This window comes from Oncorhynchus clarkii, chromosome 26 (genome assembly GCF_045791955.1).
Source record: "Oncorhynchus clarkii lewisi isolate Uvic-CL-2024 chromosome 26, UVic_Ocla_1.0, whole genome shotgun sequence".
Taxonomy (NCBI): Eukaryota; Metazoa; Chordata; class Actinopteri; order Salmoniformes; family Salmonidae; genus Oncorhynchus; species Oncorhynchus clarkii.
Window position 1 is genome coordinate 39,637,568 of NC_092172.1, and position 17,110 is coordinate 39,654,677.

A 17,110-nucleotide genomic window follows, 5' to 3' on the forward strand; every position below is an offset into this window, starting at 1 on the left:
GTCACAAATGGCCGTTTCAAGTCTCTTTACGTGGCGTCTTGGTTTCCTTTCATCTCATCCCCACTCATAACTCTTGCCATGCACAAAGGATTGACATGACAAAATAAAGCCTACAAGACATAATTAAATACACAACAAATAGGTTTGGTTTCTGTGCCTGTGGTTTATTTAATGTATGGTAGGGTTCTGACGATGATTCAACCCCTTTATTAAGTACAACAGAAGCTGGGTGTGTCTTGTAACCGAATGCTCAAATCATACGGAAGAAATATACCTTTTATAATGAATATACTGTACATGGTATCTATGTATGATTAAAAACAATCATAGTTGAGACTGAATGAACATTCTATACACTGTAAAAGACTAATCTGTTGTGTGACATTTTAGGCAAACGGAATCTTTTTAATTAGTTCAAGGTTGAAAGGTCATTGGTTACTTCGAAATAAGTGCTAGAATAAATGTTGGCGCCATTAGAACAGCGTTTCCCTTTCCTGGTCCCGGTGACCCAAAGCGGTGTTTTTGTCCTAACACTCACACACTTGAGTCAACTAATCAACAATTCATCATCAAGCCTTTGGTTTGAATCAGGTGTGTTAGGGCTAGGACAAAAACCTAGAAAGGTGCATCATCTGTGGATCCCCCTGGTCCAGCATTTGGAAAACGCTGCATTAGAACGAAGTGTATTCTATACATTAGATGCCTAACAGAGTTTACTTTATTTCTTAGTACAGTGAGGTCCAGATCAGTAGTAATGTTGCCAATTTTTTAAAGTGCTTTACATCAATAATATACATTGTTTAATGTTTCAGATGGACAGAACAGATTAACGACTAACTTAAACACAAATAAATATATGTAAAAACACATACATAATGTGGTAAAACAACCCAAGAATGCTAGGATTCGTGTTACTTATGAAATATCACATTATACAACTCATTGCACATCTCCACATATATATATGTATATATATTTATATATATATATACACACGGGATATGTGAAGAGCAATAGATTATGATTCAAAGGGACTTGGTGAGTCCATATCAAGAGCTCTTTACAACTTGATAACTGTCTATAAATACAACACATACAATGGACCAGTCGTTTGGTGTTGGTGTATCTTCAAGAGTTCTTTTCAATGGAAGGTCTTGTTCTCCTGACCTCCATAGCCACTTCTTCTGCGTTAAATAAATAGCGCTGGAGTGTGTACACAAGTTGTGAATCCTTGGATGACTGGTGAGGGAGGGCAAAGGTAAAGAAGTTACGGAGAGACTGTGACTACTTGAGGTGGGCGTCTCTCTTTTTGGCTGCAGTGAGCTGTACTGGAGTCAGGGGGGGGGTCTTGTGGTCTATTATGGAGGCAGCAGAGGGGGTTTGAAAGTACAGGCTCCAGTACAGTGGCGAGGGGTCAGCATCTTGCAGGAGAAATGGTGCAGGGCGTCATGAGCTTCTAGGGAGAAAGGGGATGTGTCACTTCAAACACTGGGCAGATGAAATGTCTTTGTTATTTTTCTATCCACACTGTGTTCTCTAGTCGTTTTTTCCTCTAAATTTAGTCTACACGTCACAGTAGTTCTGCTCAATATCAAATGCGCTAGGAATTAGCATATCATAAGGACACACATGCTAGCGAAGAATAAAAAGTAGCACTTGCATAGGTACGGTTGTAATTTGACAAATACTACTAGTCATAATCAAAGTCCATTAGAAGGCCATGCTCTTGCCCAGCTAGCCATTGAATTAATTCACAAATGGACTGAAACTGGATACATGTTCTGTTTTTGGACCATATAAATTACCTTTTAGCTTCTGTTGTATTGCATAACGCGCCTTTCTTTCTTGATCCAACTCGCTGCACAACGTGTCTAAGCAAACAACACATAAATAATAAGAAAAGAAAACGCAATAATTGAGCTACAAAGCGGTGGTTTGTAAACTTTGAAATGGATGACTGTAATGTATGTTGTTCACCCTCGGGTATTTTGAGTGACCTCTTAGTGTAGTTGAAGTGTGTATTTACACTACCGCGGTCCAGTAACTCTAGAACGAGTCTATCCGTGAAAGGGCGGCATCAGCTGTTGTCGTCTACTGTATGTAACTGATACGATGATACGTAATGGTCTGCCTTTTACATTTTCCAGTGCGTGATTTAGGAGAAAATAACATTTACAAACAAAACACAGCGAAATCAATCTCTCTATGGTTTGATATTATTGCAGTTCATTCGACAATTTCCAGTCAAATTGCGAAAAATGTTGACTATTTGACAGGAATGATAAGCTATTATTTGTAGATTGTGGACACGCAGCCTAATTCTATAATGACCGAATTTATGCAAGTGTCACTTTCCCCTCTTCATTCTTGTGTGGTACAAGGAAGCAACAAAGTCAATATGACCGTTCTTGTACACGCACGTTTTCATACTTTAGAACATAAACGCTATAACGATATGGGTCATTTCATTCAATTTAAGTCGGGACATATTATTTCATTTATTAAAACACTGACCATTTAGCATATTCCAATCATTTTTCCAGGAGACTCACCTCGGACAATATGAAGTTGTTGGACCATCTCTTCTCTGTAGGACAGTTCCCTCTTCATTTGGTCCTGAAAATTATCTGCATAGTGAGCAAGCAGACGGCTACTATTAACACAGTGCGCAAGTCCAAATAATAGAATTTAAGCCTAATGGGTTCTCAGCATTATGACATCTGACTACATTAAAATAAAGACGTCGATGTGTGGGAAACAGGAGCAGCTCTCGCTTTTGAAGCGAAACAATAATTTACTTCCATTTCAGCACCATGCCGCTGTCCACTAATGTTTGCTTCGTTGTAGTCAATATGTTCGCTGTATGTCTCTTTATGTTTAAACTCATTCTGAAACAGGCCAAGATGGTGGAAACGTGAATGACTTTAACTCTTAAAAAATAAAGTTACATTTTTTTTTTTTTTACTTTAAGAGATCGAGTTGCGCCTGTTTCCCCTCATGTAAATATTTCAGCTGCACCTCGACTCTGTGTGTGTTTTAAGCAGTAGGACAATAAAGCGTCCTACCTTTTAAACTTTGAAATTCGCGTTCCAACTTTTTTCTGAGCTCCACTTGTTCGACAAGCTGTTTCTGAAGTTCCTCTGCAAACCGAAGCGGTCATCACCATTATCATAATCGTCGTTGTAAAAAGGCAATAGACAAAGCAGTAAATTCCAAATGTGGCTTTCAACATACTAACCCTATATATTGCAGACCTATCTTAGCCTGTTCAACAATTAAAGCATTTGATTTTGATTACAGGCCTTTATAGGCCTAATACAATACAGGCCTATGGGTAAAAACAACCACAATGTTTCCCTTGGTTTATTTCCCTATAGTATCGTAATAACTATTATCAGAAGGCCTATGGTTGGAACGCTAACAGTCGTTTAGCCTCACTGTGTCTCCAAGCATGGTATTGCTAAATAATTAGCTCCATCGCCTCGGGGTTAGAGGCTCCAGCGCCGCAGCTTAACGGCTGGGCTCGTTAAAATATTAATAGTGTAAAAACGATTTCGTGTTACAATAAGTAGAACAATTCCGTTTCTCATAATTTAACATTAGAGGAGGTTAACGAATGGAAAACAATTCAAACGTGACCGTGCAAACTTGTGTTAAGCTGTAGGCATAACAATTGTTTATAAAGCTATTAAAAAAAATAGATTATTAGACAGATCATAATAGGTATTATGTTGTTAGTGCAGTACCTAGATATGGAAGGGGAAACCTCAGTCTAGCATATTAGACTGGTGATTCCACACGTCGTAGCCTACACAAGACCAACATGGAACATGGTTCTCATGTTCCATAAAAAGGCTCATAATTAACCACACGAGGGTTTTTTCGAATGTTGAAATAGTAGGCTTTGAGGAAGTAGAGATATAAATAGAGCCGCGTTCACACGTGTTCGTTATGTTTAAAATATAACTCTGTTAATTCAATGCTAAATATGATTTTTTAATTTTTTTATTCCCAGAACTGAAAATTAGCCTATTATGTTTAGTGATTTCCACCTTGCTTTGTTCAATTTAAGATGAGATCTAATGACTTGACACGAGGCTAGGCTAGGCCTACTTGTTTGCACGAGGCTAATCAATATAAACAAATGTCAATGATCATTGATAAAAATCAAATGATTACCTTTAGCCATGTTTTCGATATCTTTTTCGTGGATCCTACTGACGTCATGCTGACGTAATGCCCCATCGCCTGCGAGAGAAATATTAAAGATGGCATCAGCTCATTAATTAATCTAATTTACTAAATTTTCTGTTATAAATGATCATATTTGGAACAGTAAAAAGTGAGAAACCTTTGGCTAACAATTTCGTTACATAAAATATAATACAATAGGCTATATTACCATGGTAGGCCTACTAAACTTTTACACACTTACACACACACAGAGAGAGAGAGAGAGAGAGAGAGACTCACATGGTGGGCTTTCCTTTGCTTGGTCCTGATAGGCTCTCTGTGGAACGTCCTCTCTTGTAGGAGAACGTTGTTTGTGTGGGTCGGAAACATGGAGTACACCTGATAAAGACAGACAGTAATAAGCGACGTGCCTATTTGCATACAGAAACTATACCATGAATATGTACTATGCAAGATAATAGGCCTACCGTTCGATTGCAATGGGCTGCTATGTTTTGATCCGAACGTAGATGGACCGTTCAAAGGCATGTGTCCATCCTTTTCATGTGTGTACACCTGCAAAATTAACCAAAGCCATTATAGTCAATACAACTGCAATTATCTATAATTCTCTTAATTTCACAAGCAATTCTTTGAACGGATATACCCACGTGACACGTCTCCAATTTATAATTATAGCGAAGTAATTCAATTGTTGTCCACCTATCTAAATTGCAGTTTGACTGACATTAGGACGAGGCAGGCGCAGGCCTAACCTTTTCCCAACACACTACAAGGCTCGCAGTAAACACTCCAAACAGAACCACTTCAATTATCTTTAGAACAAAAGACAAGACACAGACCTAGGCTCCCACTCAGCGACCTTATTAAAACAAGCCTACTCCATTCTCAATCTCTTTAATATTGGGACGATGGTCTTTTTTGTAAATGTCATTGCCAAAATGTATTTTAACAAAAGATAATTTCCATATTTGTTCCAACCTGCCAATGTATGTCTAAACAGGCTCAGCCTTCTGTAATGTCAGGGTTTTCAACAGCACAATAAAACCCCATGCGAGAAGGCCTGGATATAGTTAATATAAGTGGCTTTTTTTTCTCATTTGACCAAAATATGAAAAATCCCTTGCAAAAACGCGTTGAAAACATCACATTAGCCTACTGTTTAGGCTTCAAACTGTTAAAAGCTGCCAGCCATATCAACATCCTTTAAGGCATAGGCCTATGGCCATTGGAACATTAAACATAGCATGATGACCATACTTTATGCCCATGCACTTACAAGACCAAACATCACCCATTTTCATATGGGATCCAAACAAGTCTCCGTGGATTGATGCCTAAATTAATTTACAAACATGTGCGTAAATATATTGAACATCAAAGCACTCATATGGACCTTGGCACACTTACTTCGTACACCGGTGTATCATGGCGCTCTGACACCTGTCCACCCTGCCTCTCGTCATCAGAGGACCCGGAGTGGGGATCTTCCGGTTGTGGTCCTGGACTTGTCCCCAGCTCTCGACTATCTTCAGGCCCGGAATGGGCTGAGTTGAGGGGCGGGGGACTCTGACGGTCCTCCACTGACAGTTGGACTGACTCTTCATCCTCGTGTGCCCTGTTTGACTCCACGTCAACGTCTGGGTCGTCCACGCTATCCACATCCGGGGACATAGACCTATAGCTAGAACTTTCACTCACGAAATCTGGCGATAGGTAACCAGAGCGCACACCGCTGTACGTGTCCCTGTTGCCGTATAGCTTTGCAATGCTTTCGGCGTCTTTCACCACAGGTCTGAACGCAGAGATGTAATTTATCTTCCGTGGAGTTGTGGGGAGTCCTTCCGTCGACCGGGCCTCATCCCCGGATTTATCCTCGTCGTTCCGGGTGGATTGTGAGCTGGAGCACCGTTCGCTGTCTTGAAAGCTATCCTTAGGTGTGTTTGCGCACCGGTCACTTTGATCCGATAACTCGAGATCACTCTGTCTGACACTTAAGAGCTCTGTGGGTGGTTTGGGTGGTGACTGTTGATACGGTGGCATCGGCAGCCCACCTGCTGTTGGCCAAAACATCGGGAAAGAGGGATAGATACTGTCCTTTGCTCCTGGCCAAAAGACACCCGAAACGTTGGTTTTATTTGTCTCTCCCACTCCGTCGTCCTTCTTTTGACACAGTCCAAACGCAGGGAATCCATACGGGTGGGGGAAGAGCGGTGGCTGGATCTTTTGAAGCATCCCAAAGCTCTTACTGGGCACAGGGATAACCGGGTAGTTCCGGACGCCATTTGACAGACTGATGTTAGGCCTACCTCGGTCTTCGTCACAGCGCAACGTTTTATGGGGTACCTCGGGGGAACTTCTTTGGGTTGGGTTACTGGTGGAATGTGACTTCAAAGGAGAGGACATGGATGACCCACTCATAGGTAGCGTCCTCTTACGACTTCCCCCGTTGAACATCGCCTTAACATCCTCCCACGCGTGGGCAACATCATCCGACGAGCTTTTGTCTGTTAGTTTGAGATGGCGCCTCCACGAATTGAAGTTTGCTGCGTCTGGCTGTGTATACTTGGACTCGGGAGTGCGATGGGAGTGGAATATGAATTTATTCGGGGAAAAATACATGTTACAATATGTGCATTTAATGCACTTGGCCCTCGAGCTGTTATACCTGGCAGGTATGAAGCTACCTCTGCTTCCCCACGCGCATTCATGAGAGACATCAAAAGCGAAATTTTCCGGTAGCTTTGGTGGGTTGTGAGCACCGAGGAATGATTTACATAGCCTCTCCGCCTCCCGCTTAGTGATCATACCGCAGCGCCGCGAGGAGATTGGCATGGCGCCAGCGCGCCTCAGTATCTCGAGCTGGACGGGCGTGCACTGGACGCAGGTGATTCCAAGAGCAACGCGTCGGTTATGGATTTCGTTGTAACTGTAGTTCTTTAGCAATGTGTTGGATATCTGCGCCAAGCAAAGTCTTTCCTGGCCATCTATGACCAAAGACACGATGTGCACTCCATACAACGCGGTCTCGCTGACTTGGTTAGGCTTCAGGGAGATGGGGCTGGAGAAGGGCTGAACGTCCTGCTTGGAGCTGGGGGAAGAGCTGGAGTCTCGTCCCGCTGGTTGTTGATTGGGTATCGACTCCATTCCTGGAAGTCTGAAAATAAAAAAATAATTTTAGGGTAGCCTATTGCACTACCATATAGGCCTACAGTTGGCATAACGCCTGTCAAAAAATGCACTAGCCCTAAATAGTTTGCAATTCATTCCAAATCAACAAATAAATAAATAAAATCCATGAAATAGCTTTGTAATTAATCTTACCAAAAGGCCTACGCACGCACATTTCGTGCAATATTAATAATAACATGGTCAAGGTCTTAAAAGTAACGCAGAAGATCAGTGTTATTATATACTAATAACTATGCATTATTATTATTATTATTACTACATACTTAGTGTTATTATTGAACAATCAAAAACATTTTCAACCCAGCATTATTTACAAAAATCAAGGATTAGTTAGTTATTCGTTTTTGGTGACCCAGTTCTAAATAAATAGATAAATAATAGCCTAATAAATAAAATAGGTCTACATAATGTAATATAAACGTTCAATTTTATACGAGCATGTTTAGTATAGGCATATTTATATGAAGTGTTTAAACCATCCAAATTAATTTTTTTTGTAGGACTATGCCAACTAAGGCTATCCATGATCAGTTAGTTGTTTATTGACGGGACCTTTTCCTGTCGTCTTTAAATCGGCTCAGAGGCGAGGGTGATTACTTAAGAACTACATAAGATCCTTACACGCAAAAGAGCAGAAGGAAAATACACTCTGAGCTGCGCCAATGCGCTTACCAGAGAGGAAAAGAACAGCTAAGCTGCTTTCTTGGTAATTACACGGGTTAAATTGTACGTATTTGATCTGTTAATAAAAGACTAGCCATATATATAATTAAAACATCGCATGCGTGTCTCCCTAGATTAACGTTAGTACAACGGCTTATAGGCCTACAATAAAACCTTAAAATTGACTTTTACAAAAGGCAAATATTTCCCTCACATTTAGCATCTCACATCCGTCCCATGTTTTTTTGTTTTGCGCAACGGTTGTAAATATATATTCTATAAGTCTTCCGAAAATAATATATTAATTGGAAAATAAATTAAAGGTAACACTTACGAAAAACATGTAAAATATGAAGCTGTTGTGACTGGTGATGAGATATTAAAATTTCAATAGAAAATACACAAGACAACTAATTGAAAAGAGTAAGATCCTTACCTTTCTTTCTGGAAAAGAGCACAGTACTCCTAGGCTTAGGAAACAACTTTTCATCAAAAAGTTGAACAAAAATCACCGACACAAGCAGAGGTCTAGTCCGAGATTAAATATACTGTTGCTGGACCAAGCGTTCAGACTAGCCAAATATCTCTCTCTCTCTCTCTCTCTGTAGTGTTTCTGTCTCTGTTTCAGTACAGTGAACGGACTTCCATCCTCTTCGACTCTCACCGGCTGAGTGGCGCACGAGAGAGTGACGGCATGGCAGTCCTCGAGCCTTCGCCACTCCTCAAGACAGCAGTCGACGCTCCTCACTGAAGAAGTGACCGCTAAACTAATGGATGGCAAGGCACACCCACTTAGCGTTCCTTCTCTTTAACTATATTATCTCCCGGACAATGAAGGAACAACAGCCACTAGGCTGTTACTTGATCCATTTAAACTTTACTCAGTGGATCTTTCATAGAAGTGGGGGAAAAAATCATTAAGAGAAAGATAGATGGATATATATTGCATTAACATGGTGTGCTAAGTAGTAAGGTGCATTTGATAAATTGACACTATTTTGACACAACTAATGACCAACGATATTTTAATAATAGACAAATAATTATAATTTGATGGGTGCATTTATTTGTCCTATTTCACACATGTAGGTAGGTACAAGTGTGTATTATACCCATATGCTAATTGGAAATGTTTTTATGATTTATGTATTTTTGCATATCACAACTCTTCATCGGAGAGTAACTGCACTTACCAAATGCCAATGAAGGCCTATAGACTATTTCCAGTATTAACAAACGAGCAAATTTAGGACAAAACTGAATATGAAATCGAAGGCAACAAAATGGCTGAATGTATCATTTATCAAGTTACACGACCATCTGTTTTGCTTCTCGTGGACACGCAAATCAATTCCAGCCCTTCTGGTAAAGACGCCATGAATTTTAAGGCTCGCGTGCTTTTGTTCGAATGTCAAACAATTGGACACGTTTTAAATCACATACTGTGCATTCTTAGATTCTGCATTGAAAATGGACCGAATCCTAGATGAGCGGATAACTTGCCTCCGGCGGGACTGTCATATGCTGCTGCACCCCCCCCCCCCCCCCTCTCTCTCAATACCCACCACCCACGAACCAAACTGTCAGTAAATGAAGGAAATTTGTTGAGCACACAGGACACGGTGCGAGCAGATTGCGTCTACAAACAGAGTGATATATTAGAGCAATAGGCTGAGGTTAGTGTTGAAACCCAATACTGTAAGACCATATTAACTATTCATAACCTGATCAATGCCCCTCAGTTAACCCCGGTAAGCCTTGTGCTGAGGTATCAATAGCTTGCCGGGGCATAAAGTTCAAGGAACCGCATGCAAACTTTTCTTTTTAGTTTAAAATAACATTTAAACTATTTGCACACGTGGGCCTAAATACACGGGTTGAACAACATGTGGGTCAGTCTGAATGACAGAGGTTTACGTTTTGTTTGAATTGTTGTATTTTAAAAATACGTTTTTCCAATTTGTTTTTTATTGTTTAAGGACTTACTAAAATTACCATTTGTTTGTTATTTTAAAATGCACATTTAGCCTGAATGCCTATAGCCTATATTCCTAACATCGTCTGTCCTAAATGGACACTGATTAAAATGTAATTAATCAAACTGTCCGGGCCAAAATGTGAACAATTACCACAATCAAATAGGAGTTAATAACGTCCACAAACGCCCTCCAGCCAACTATTGCTAAGCAGACACCATTAAAGTAGAACATCTATGCCCTTTAAACCTAGCATAAATTAGTCTATACATAATATGTTTCCGATGACAACTAGAATTTACATTATGGATAAACTAGCTGCATATATAGCTTACCTAGGTCTAGATGAACTGACAAAACAGTTATGCGCCAGATGTTTTGGGATTGTAAAATAGATATCACGACCTTAAACATCTATGGTTTCTTTATTAAAAAACAATGTCAAAAGAAACTATATCTATGTAGGCCTATTAAATAGCCATGCAAAACATTATACTGAGCATATGGGCAATAATTAGTCTCTTCATAAATTTGGCCTATTCAAATGTTATCAATGATTATTATGCTGATGAATATGAAAATGATTTCGAAAGTTGGACTTCGTTTTCCCTGCAATGCACACGCACCCTAGTCCGACAGCGAGAAAGACCGTCAGTTTGGCTCTCTGCAATATTGATAGAAAAGGAAACATAAACCCGATCCGGTCCCGTCGTGTCGTCTTTCACAATCAAAAGGCTTTCCTGCAGCCCAACAATAATTACAATTTTATACTGTAATTATTCCTATGTTTTTAATTATTTAGTCCACCGACTGAATACGCCATTGTCACCGCTTATTCCGGAGAAACGTGAGCTCACGTGGCTCACAACGCTCATTAAAGGCGGGAGTTCAGCGCCGGGATACAGCACGAGAGCAGCGCTTTTAATTAGCGGATTCAGCGGTCATTTTAGGCGAGCCCTTTATTACCGTTGGATACACATCAATGAGATCTTTTTCGAAGAGTAAATTACCTTGAGACTCATTTATATGCATTCAATTGTTTAAACAAACCTACGCTACAATATTAATGCGTTCCGTGTTTAAGTCAGTAGAATTCCTATCTCTGTAGAGGTCAACGTAATGTAATATTTAATACATGGTTAGATTGGATATTGACAGGTGACATTCTTTATTCTATCACTTCAATAACATGAACTTTGGCTACAACATAAGAGTAGGCTACACCAAGTAGCCCTGTATTCCAGTTTAGATGCATTATTGGAACGTTTTTTTCTTCATAAACCAATGTGACCAAAATAAACTTAAATCCCAAATTTTGTCACAGCAAATGCCAGACATGGTAACAACCTACACTAAAATGATAGTAAATAATGAATTAGGATGTGAGTGACATGCATATATAGACCAGAGCTAGGCTACTATTTGGCTACTATTAGACCAGAGCTAGGCTACTATGTGGCTACTATTAGACCAGAGCTAGGCTACTATTTGGTTACTATTAGACCAGAGCTAGGCTACTATTTAGCTACTATTAGACCAGAGCTAGGCTACTATTTGCACTCTATCATATATTGAAGTAGCCAACAACAGATAATACACAGAGGAATAGGGTAAAACTGCTTCGCCTATACCGGTATATGAATGAAGGCATTATTAACAAGTAGCATCTCTCTCTACGGCGGTTCAGAGTGCCGATAGTCAAATTGGAGGTGAGATATCTTCAGAGTGGTGCTACTCCATCTATGTTTTTGGTGCTAACCCGAACAGGGACCACACACACGTATATTTGACAACTTGGTTAAATGTAACATGAATTAATCTGAATAAACTATAATTCCATTAAAGTGATCAATATATATATATATGCCGATGAATTAGAGGTCGCTGCTAAACCATGACCACAATGTAGCCTACGAAATAGGTATAGGCCTACACTTCGTAAAATTGACGCTAGGCAACATATGGCAATCTAAGCGTTGATCAATGTTATATTTGGACTAACATAGGCTGGTCCAATTTACACTCTGGTAAGCTTGGAGTGAATCAGAATAAAAACACACATAGGTTCCAGTTTACTTACTGATACTACAGTTCCTACTGACACTAGTTAAATGTTTTGTGATTGTCTATGAACATACACTGAACGAACTCTTATTTCAATCAAATCTACTTCTAGAGGCATTTAAAAAATAATAAATAAAAGTAGGCTATATTAAACATTTCATTCAAGGTAAATCAGTCCTTTAGGTAAAAAGCCTTCATGGCTTTAAAGCAAGTTCCAAGTGGAAAAGATTGTCACATAAATCAAATGTGCCTAATTCAGGAGAAGTTTAATAACAGAACCGATCGAGAGCGAATGTTCTATAATTAACAGTTGTATCAGCACCCTATAAAACCGTGACCCCTATACATTCCATTTTAGAAGCCAATCAATCCGCTTCTTACATATTGATCTCCTTGTGCTGATAGGCTACACTTAAATGGGCTCCCCGAGTCCTTTTGGTTTCAAGTGAAAAGAGCATTTCGATTACACTTTTTATTGGGAAAAGATTGCTCCAAGAGGAACGCGTTGACTCGAAAATTAAACGGTGACATTTTAATTACTGGACATTGATAAAGGGTTCTGGGTAATGGCGGAGCACAGCGCCGACGCCTATTGTCTGACCTGATGTGCTAATCAACTTGGACTGCTCTGTAAAAAGGTCACCAGGCGATACAATAAGGGCGCGTGCCTCGGTGGCAAATGGGAATATTAAGGCCCGGGATTGAGTAAAATGGAGACGCATCTCCAAACAAAACCCGGTCAATATCCCAACGGGGATGTTGATGGTAAAACGAGATTGAGCATCCACGTTTTCATCAGACAATAGGTCACATTTAACATCGCTATACATCATCTTTTACTCTTTCTATTTAGTACACAATTTGCATGGTATCAAATGTTCATTTCGAAGACTTTGTATCAATTTCCAAACAAGCCTTAAAAAAAAGGTAGGCTGTTTATCAAATTGATTATCTGCATGGGCGCATTTGAATTCACACAAAATGGATAATCATCAGAGCAGAGAGAGGGAGTGGATAGAGTCACTTGAGACCTCATCAGTTGTGACCAACTCTACTAACAATCTATTACTGCACCGACATCCCACTTTTATGCTGCAAAAAAAAAAAAAAACATGATTGGGTTGGATACTTACAGTACATAGTCTACTTACTTACTTGTGCCTTTGTGGTGGAGGGGCTTGAGTTCCTTAAAGACCCTGAGAGCTATCCTGGGGGGTGAGGAGGGGGCCCTGGTAACAAGATGGTTGGTTGGATGTGGTTCTTTCTAATGATCCCATCATGTACTAACTAGACCATGGATTCTCAAACTTTTTGGGCTTCTTGACCCACCAATGACATTGTCTTTTGTGACCCAGGTGCAAAAATATACAGCCTAAAAAAATTAATTTTGGCAGTGAAGAGAATTGCAAATTTCCTGCAATTCTACCCATTTAGCCAAAAATGTTGCAGTTTTAAAGCCACACATTATTTTTGCAATTCTATACATTTCGCCATGGAGCTGAGAGAACATTTAGCAGTTACACTAATATCCTGCAATTCTATACATTTTGACATGGAGCTGAGAGAACATTTAGCAGTTACACTAATATCCTGCAATTCTATACATTTTGACATGGCTAATGCTGTGTTCTTATGCTCAAACGTTATAACAAAATCTATGGCGATTGTCTAGCTTTTATTTTGTTGGTTGTAAAGTTCTCAAAGGCCATAGGCTATAATTTAAAATATATAGTCCATGACCTTTTCTGCATACTTTCTAGTTGGTTTTAGTGGTTTAAATTTATACTTAGAAGAATGTTTTATCACAAAAATGTATTTGTGGAATGCACAAAAAAATGTAATTCCACAACCCACCTGGACCCCTGCCTCGACCCAAAGTGGGTCCTGACCCACAGTTTGGGAACCACTGAGCTAGATTGTAATTATTGACAATATGCAAACACTTTCTTGTGGACTTATGTTGTAATGGGCATGAAGATGATGAAGTTTATAAGTGGCTAGCTAACAGCTAGCTTGAGTCTCCACACACCTGGTTTCCCTGGTCGAACGTGGTTTAACGTCTCAAGAACAATACCCTTTTGCAGGGCAGTGTTCCTAATATTCTTAGTACAACAGGTACAGCCCAAAACCAGCAGAGGGATGGCAAAACTACTCTGCCAACGTTCTGTCTTTGCAGGCAAAGACGCCCTCACTTCAGGTTGTGCTCAACCGCTTTACATTAATTGGCATTTTCACCCAAGGGCATCTGTCTCAACCTGGTGCAACAACAAAAAACTGGCCCTTAGTAGTCTTGAAATGCCCAGGGTTAAACATCTGACTCAGAGGGGAAAATAAATAAACTTTTGTTTTATCCTGGAGTCACCCTGAGATGTGAACTCCTTCTGTGGTTTAGATTTACAGAAGAAGAAAAAATAATCTATCATTTCTAAATAAAAACCCAAACTGAAATACAGACTGAACATTAAAAGGACTATATAATAAGGTCATCTTACAAAGAAAACACAACTAAATTGTTATTATCAAAATTGAACCACTTTAATCCATGTCTCATTCATCAATTAATCCAGTTCACGAACCAATTCAAAAGGCATCCAATTTGCTACAGCTAGTTTTGACATAGAATACTTTTCATGGTCATGGGTGACTGGGTACAGGTTATATTTTAAAACGCTCATGGTTATTGCAACAACACTGGGCAATCTTTCAGTGAAGAGAGAATACATTATTGGTCGTAGAAATACAAGGACATTTATAAGATTTTTGTTATTGTTGATGCGGTTACAATATTGCACTTTCTTCCCCTGATCAAATGAATGAATGGTGATTTACATATCACACTGCACAACAACACATTAAACCATTTCAACTGGCATAACTCAGACTGTGTGTTCTCAGAAGGCCACTTAAATCACATTACGGCAAAGTCTGAGACAACTGTCTGAAAGGTTGTCACTACAGTGTCGAACAGAGTCTCTGCATACCAGATAGCTTTAAAAACAATCTGGGTCCGTATGTGTCAAGCGTCTCAGAGTAGGAGTGCTGATCTGGGATCAGGTCCCCCTCCAGTCCATGTCATCTCACCGTTGGGATCTAAAAAGGCAAAACGGGTTCTAAAATCAGCACTCCTTTTCTGAGACGCTTAATACGGAACCATCCATTAAAGCACTGGAGAGTGCTGCCAAACCTCTCATTGATGGGAATCATTTGGAGAACCAAGTGAAGCAAATGTTTCCGGTGTACCATGTAAAATAAAACAGGAGTAAAAGCTGATTGTGCTGAACTGTGAATGACTCCTTTAACTGATTTCTCTTTAAATATAACCCCCCCCCCCTCCCCCACACACACACCACTGGTCCAGGTTTCTCTATTGAAATATTCATTAAGAAAATGCAATACCGTCTGCACCAAGCAACCTAGGCATTACAGTGGAACTGACAGCATTTTAGTAACATGAAATCTTAAAGTCCTGTTTATATTCACCCCCAGGAACAATTACACATTTTTTATATATATATTTTTTACATTTTCTGACAAGCGAGCACTTAGATATGGTCCTTTTCACATTTGTATAGAATGTTTAGGAATGACGTAGAGTACAAATTCTATATTATAGAGTGGGAAAGCATCTATGTGTTTGGACAATGAGTAGACACTGCAGTAAATAAAACCTATTAAAAACATCTGTCTTGTCCAGGACCTGGGAGTCCACACAGACTGGGTGCGCCAATCAGAGCTACAGTAGGCCTTTATGCAAATAAGCAATTTGTCACAGGGCCCTGCCGTCATTTACTTTGAACTGGACTGTGTGTTTACAGGCAGGTGCAACAGCGCGACTTTAGCTCATTAGAACGCATTCTCCAAAAGCCACAAAATACACCTGAACTTATTTCTGCAAATAAATGTGTGTGAATACCACAGCAGTCTTCTTACATGTGGTAACTTTCCATGAAAACGTAGTCTCTCTACCGTAGTTATGCACAACAAGATCAACAACTAATGCTAGCCAGAGCGAGATGAGCTAAAATCTAATGAGAGAACATTAGATAAACCCTCTCAAATGATTTCAGCTAGTTGGCAGTCATAATTGCACTGATAAACAAAAGGGAATAGTAGCCTGCTCACTGTTCTGCAGCCTGTCTGCCAATGCATGCTTGTTCCAACCCAGGTTTTGACAACTGAATGGGAATTTGCCTGCCTGTCCATTTGATTGATGCCAAATACATTTGATTGACAACTAAGGGTGCGTTTGTAAATTGCTTCCCGTGTGTTAGTGCACTCTGTATTCATACATTTGGAGCGTTGTCGGATTGTCTGTAAATTCCGCGCGTTTCGCTCTCCGAGCGTTAAGTGCAGTGTGCGCTCTGACCGCTCTGTCCGAGGAGGAGCGTTGATCCCAGCGTCCCTCAACAGCAGTCAAGCACCCAAGTCATCTCTGCCTAAAGTTTGCTAGCTACTTCGACACAAATGAGAGAACATCTCACTCTGACCATTTACGCACCCTAGCATAGCTGGTTAGGCTGTTTTCATTTTATCTAGAGAGTTAGTGACTAACTGTGCTGCTGGCAACAATTGAATTACGTTTTTTTCGTTGCGCGTCGTAAATTCATCAGTGGTTCTGCGCCCTGGCGCTCAGATGAGAGTGCTCTGAAATCGGAGTGGATAGCCAGAATGAATTTACGAATGCAAGATATATGCAGCATAGCTAGCTAGCAAAGCGATTCACATTTCTTGCTTGCTAGCTAACCACCCGCATCTCTTAGCTGTAGCCACCAAAAAACCGAGGGGAAAAAGTCGGTCACTCACTCACCCAATGACTCGACATCCTCCCAATACTTCCCAGAAGCTAGCTAGCTAACGTTTAGCTCAGTGTTTTTACCTTGCTAAATAGATACGCTAGCCTATTAGCCACATTATGACTGACTTGTGATCACTGCCCTTGCTAGTTTGAATATATTGACATTCCCAGCTGTTTTTGTCCAAAAATATTGAGTCATTGAAACAAACCAAGCATCCCGAATTGG

At 40.0% G+C, this 17,110-nt stretch overlaps 1 protein-coding gene across 3 annotated transcripts; it reads right to left on the reverse strand.

The window, feature by feature from the left end:
- Positions 1-1,010: 1,010 nt before the first annotated feature.
- On the reverse strand, positions 1,011-8,698 carry LOC139384768 (SKI family transcriptional corepressor 1 homolog-B-like). 3 transcript variants are annotated; one of them, XM_071129642.1, is made up of 9 exons: positions 8,486-8,698; positions 5,605-7,351; positions 4,662-4,749; positions 4,474-4,572; positions 4,180-4,248; positions 3,066-3,140; positions 2,553-2,627; positions 1,806-1,871; positions 1,011-1,456 (listed from the first exon to the last, which is right to left on the reverse strand). In XM_071129642.1, exons 2-9 carry the CDS (start codon positions 7,339-7,341, stop codon positions 1,359-1,361), a joined length of 2,307 nt encoding a protein of 768 aa, XP_070985743.1. In that variant the 5' UTR covers positions 7,342-7,351; positions 8,486-8,698; the 3' UTR covers positions 1,011-1,358. The 3 variants fall into 3 exon arrangements, with proteins under 3 accessions (XP_070985743.1, XP_070985745.1, XP_070985744.1); XM_071129644.1 differs by lacking the exon at positions 1,806-1,871 and having other exon boundaries at positions 1,011-1,453; XM_071129643.1 differs by lacking the exon at positions 1,806-1,871.
- Between the last annotated feature and the right edge of the window lie 8,412 nt (positions 8,699-17,110).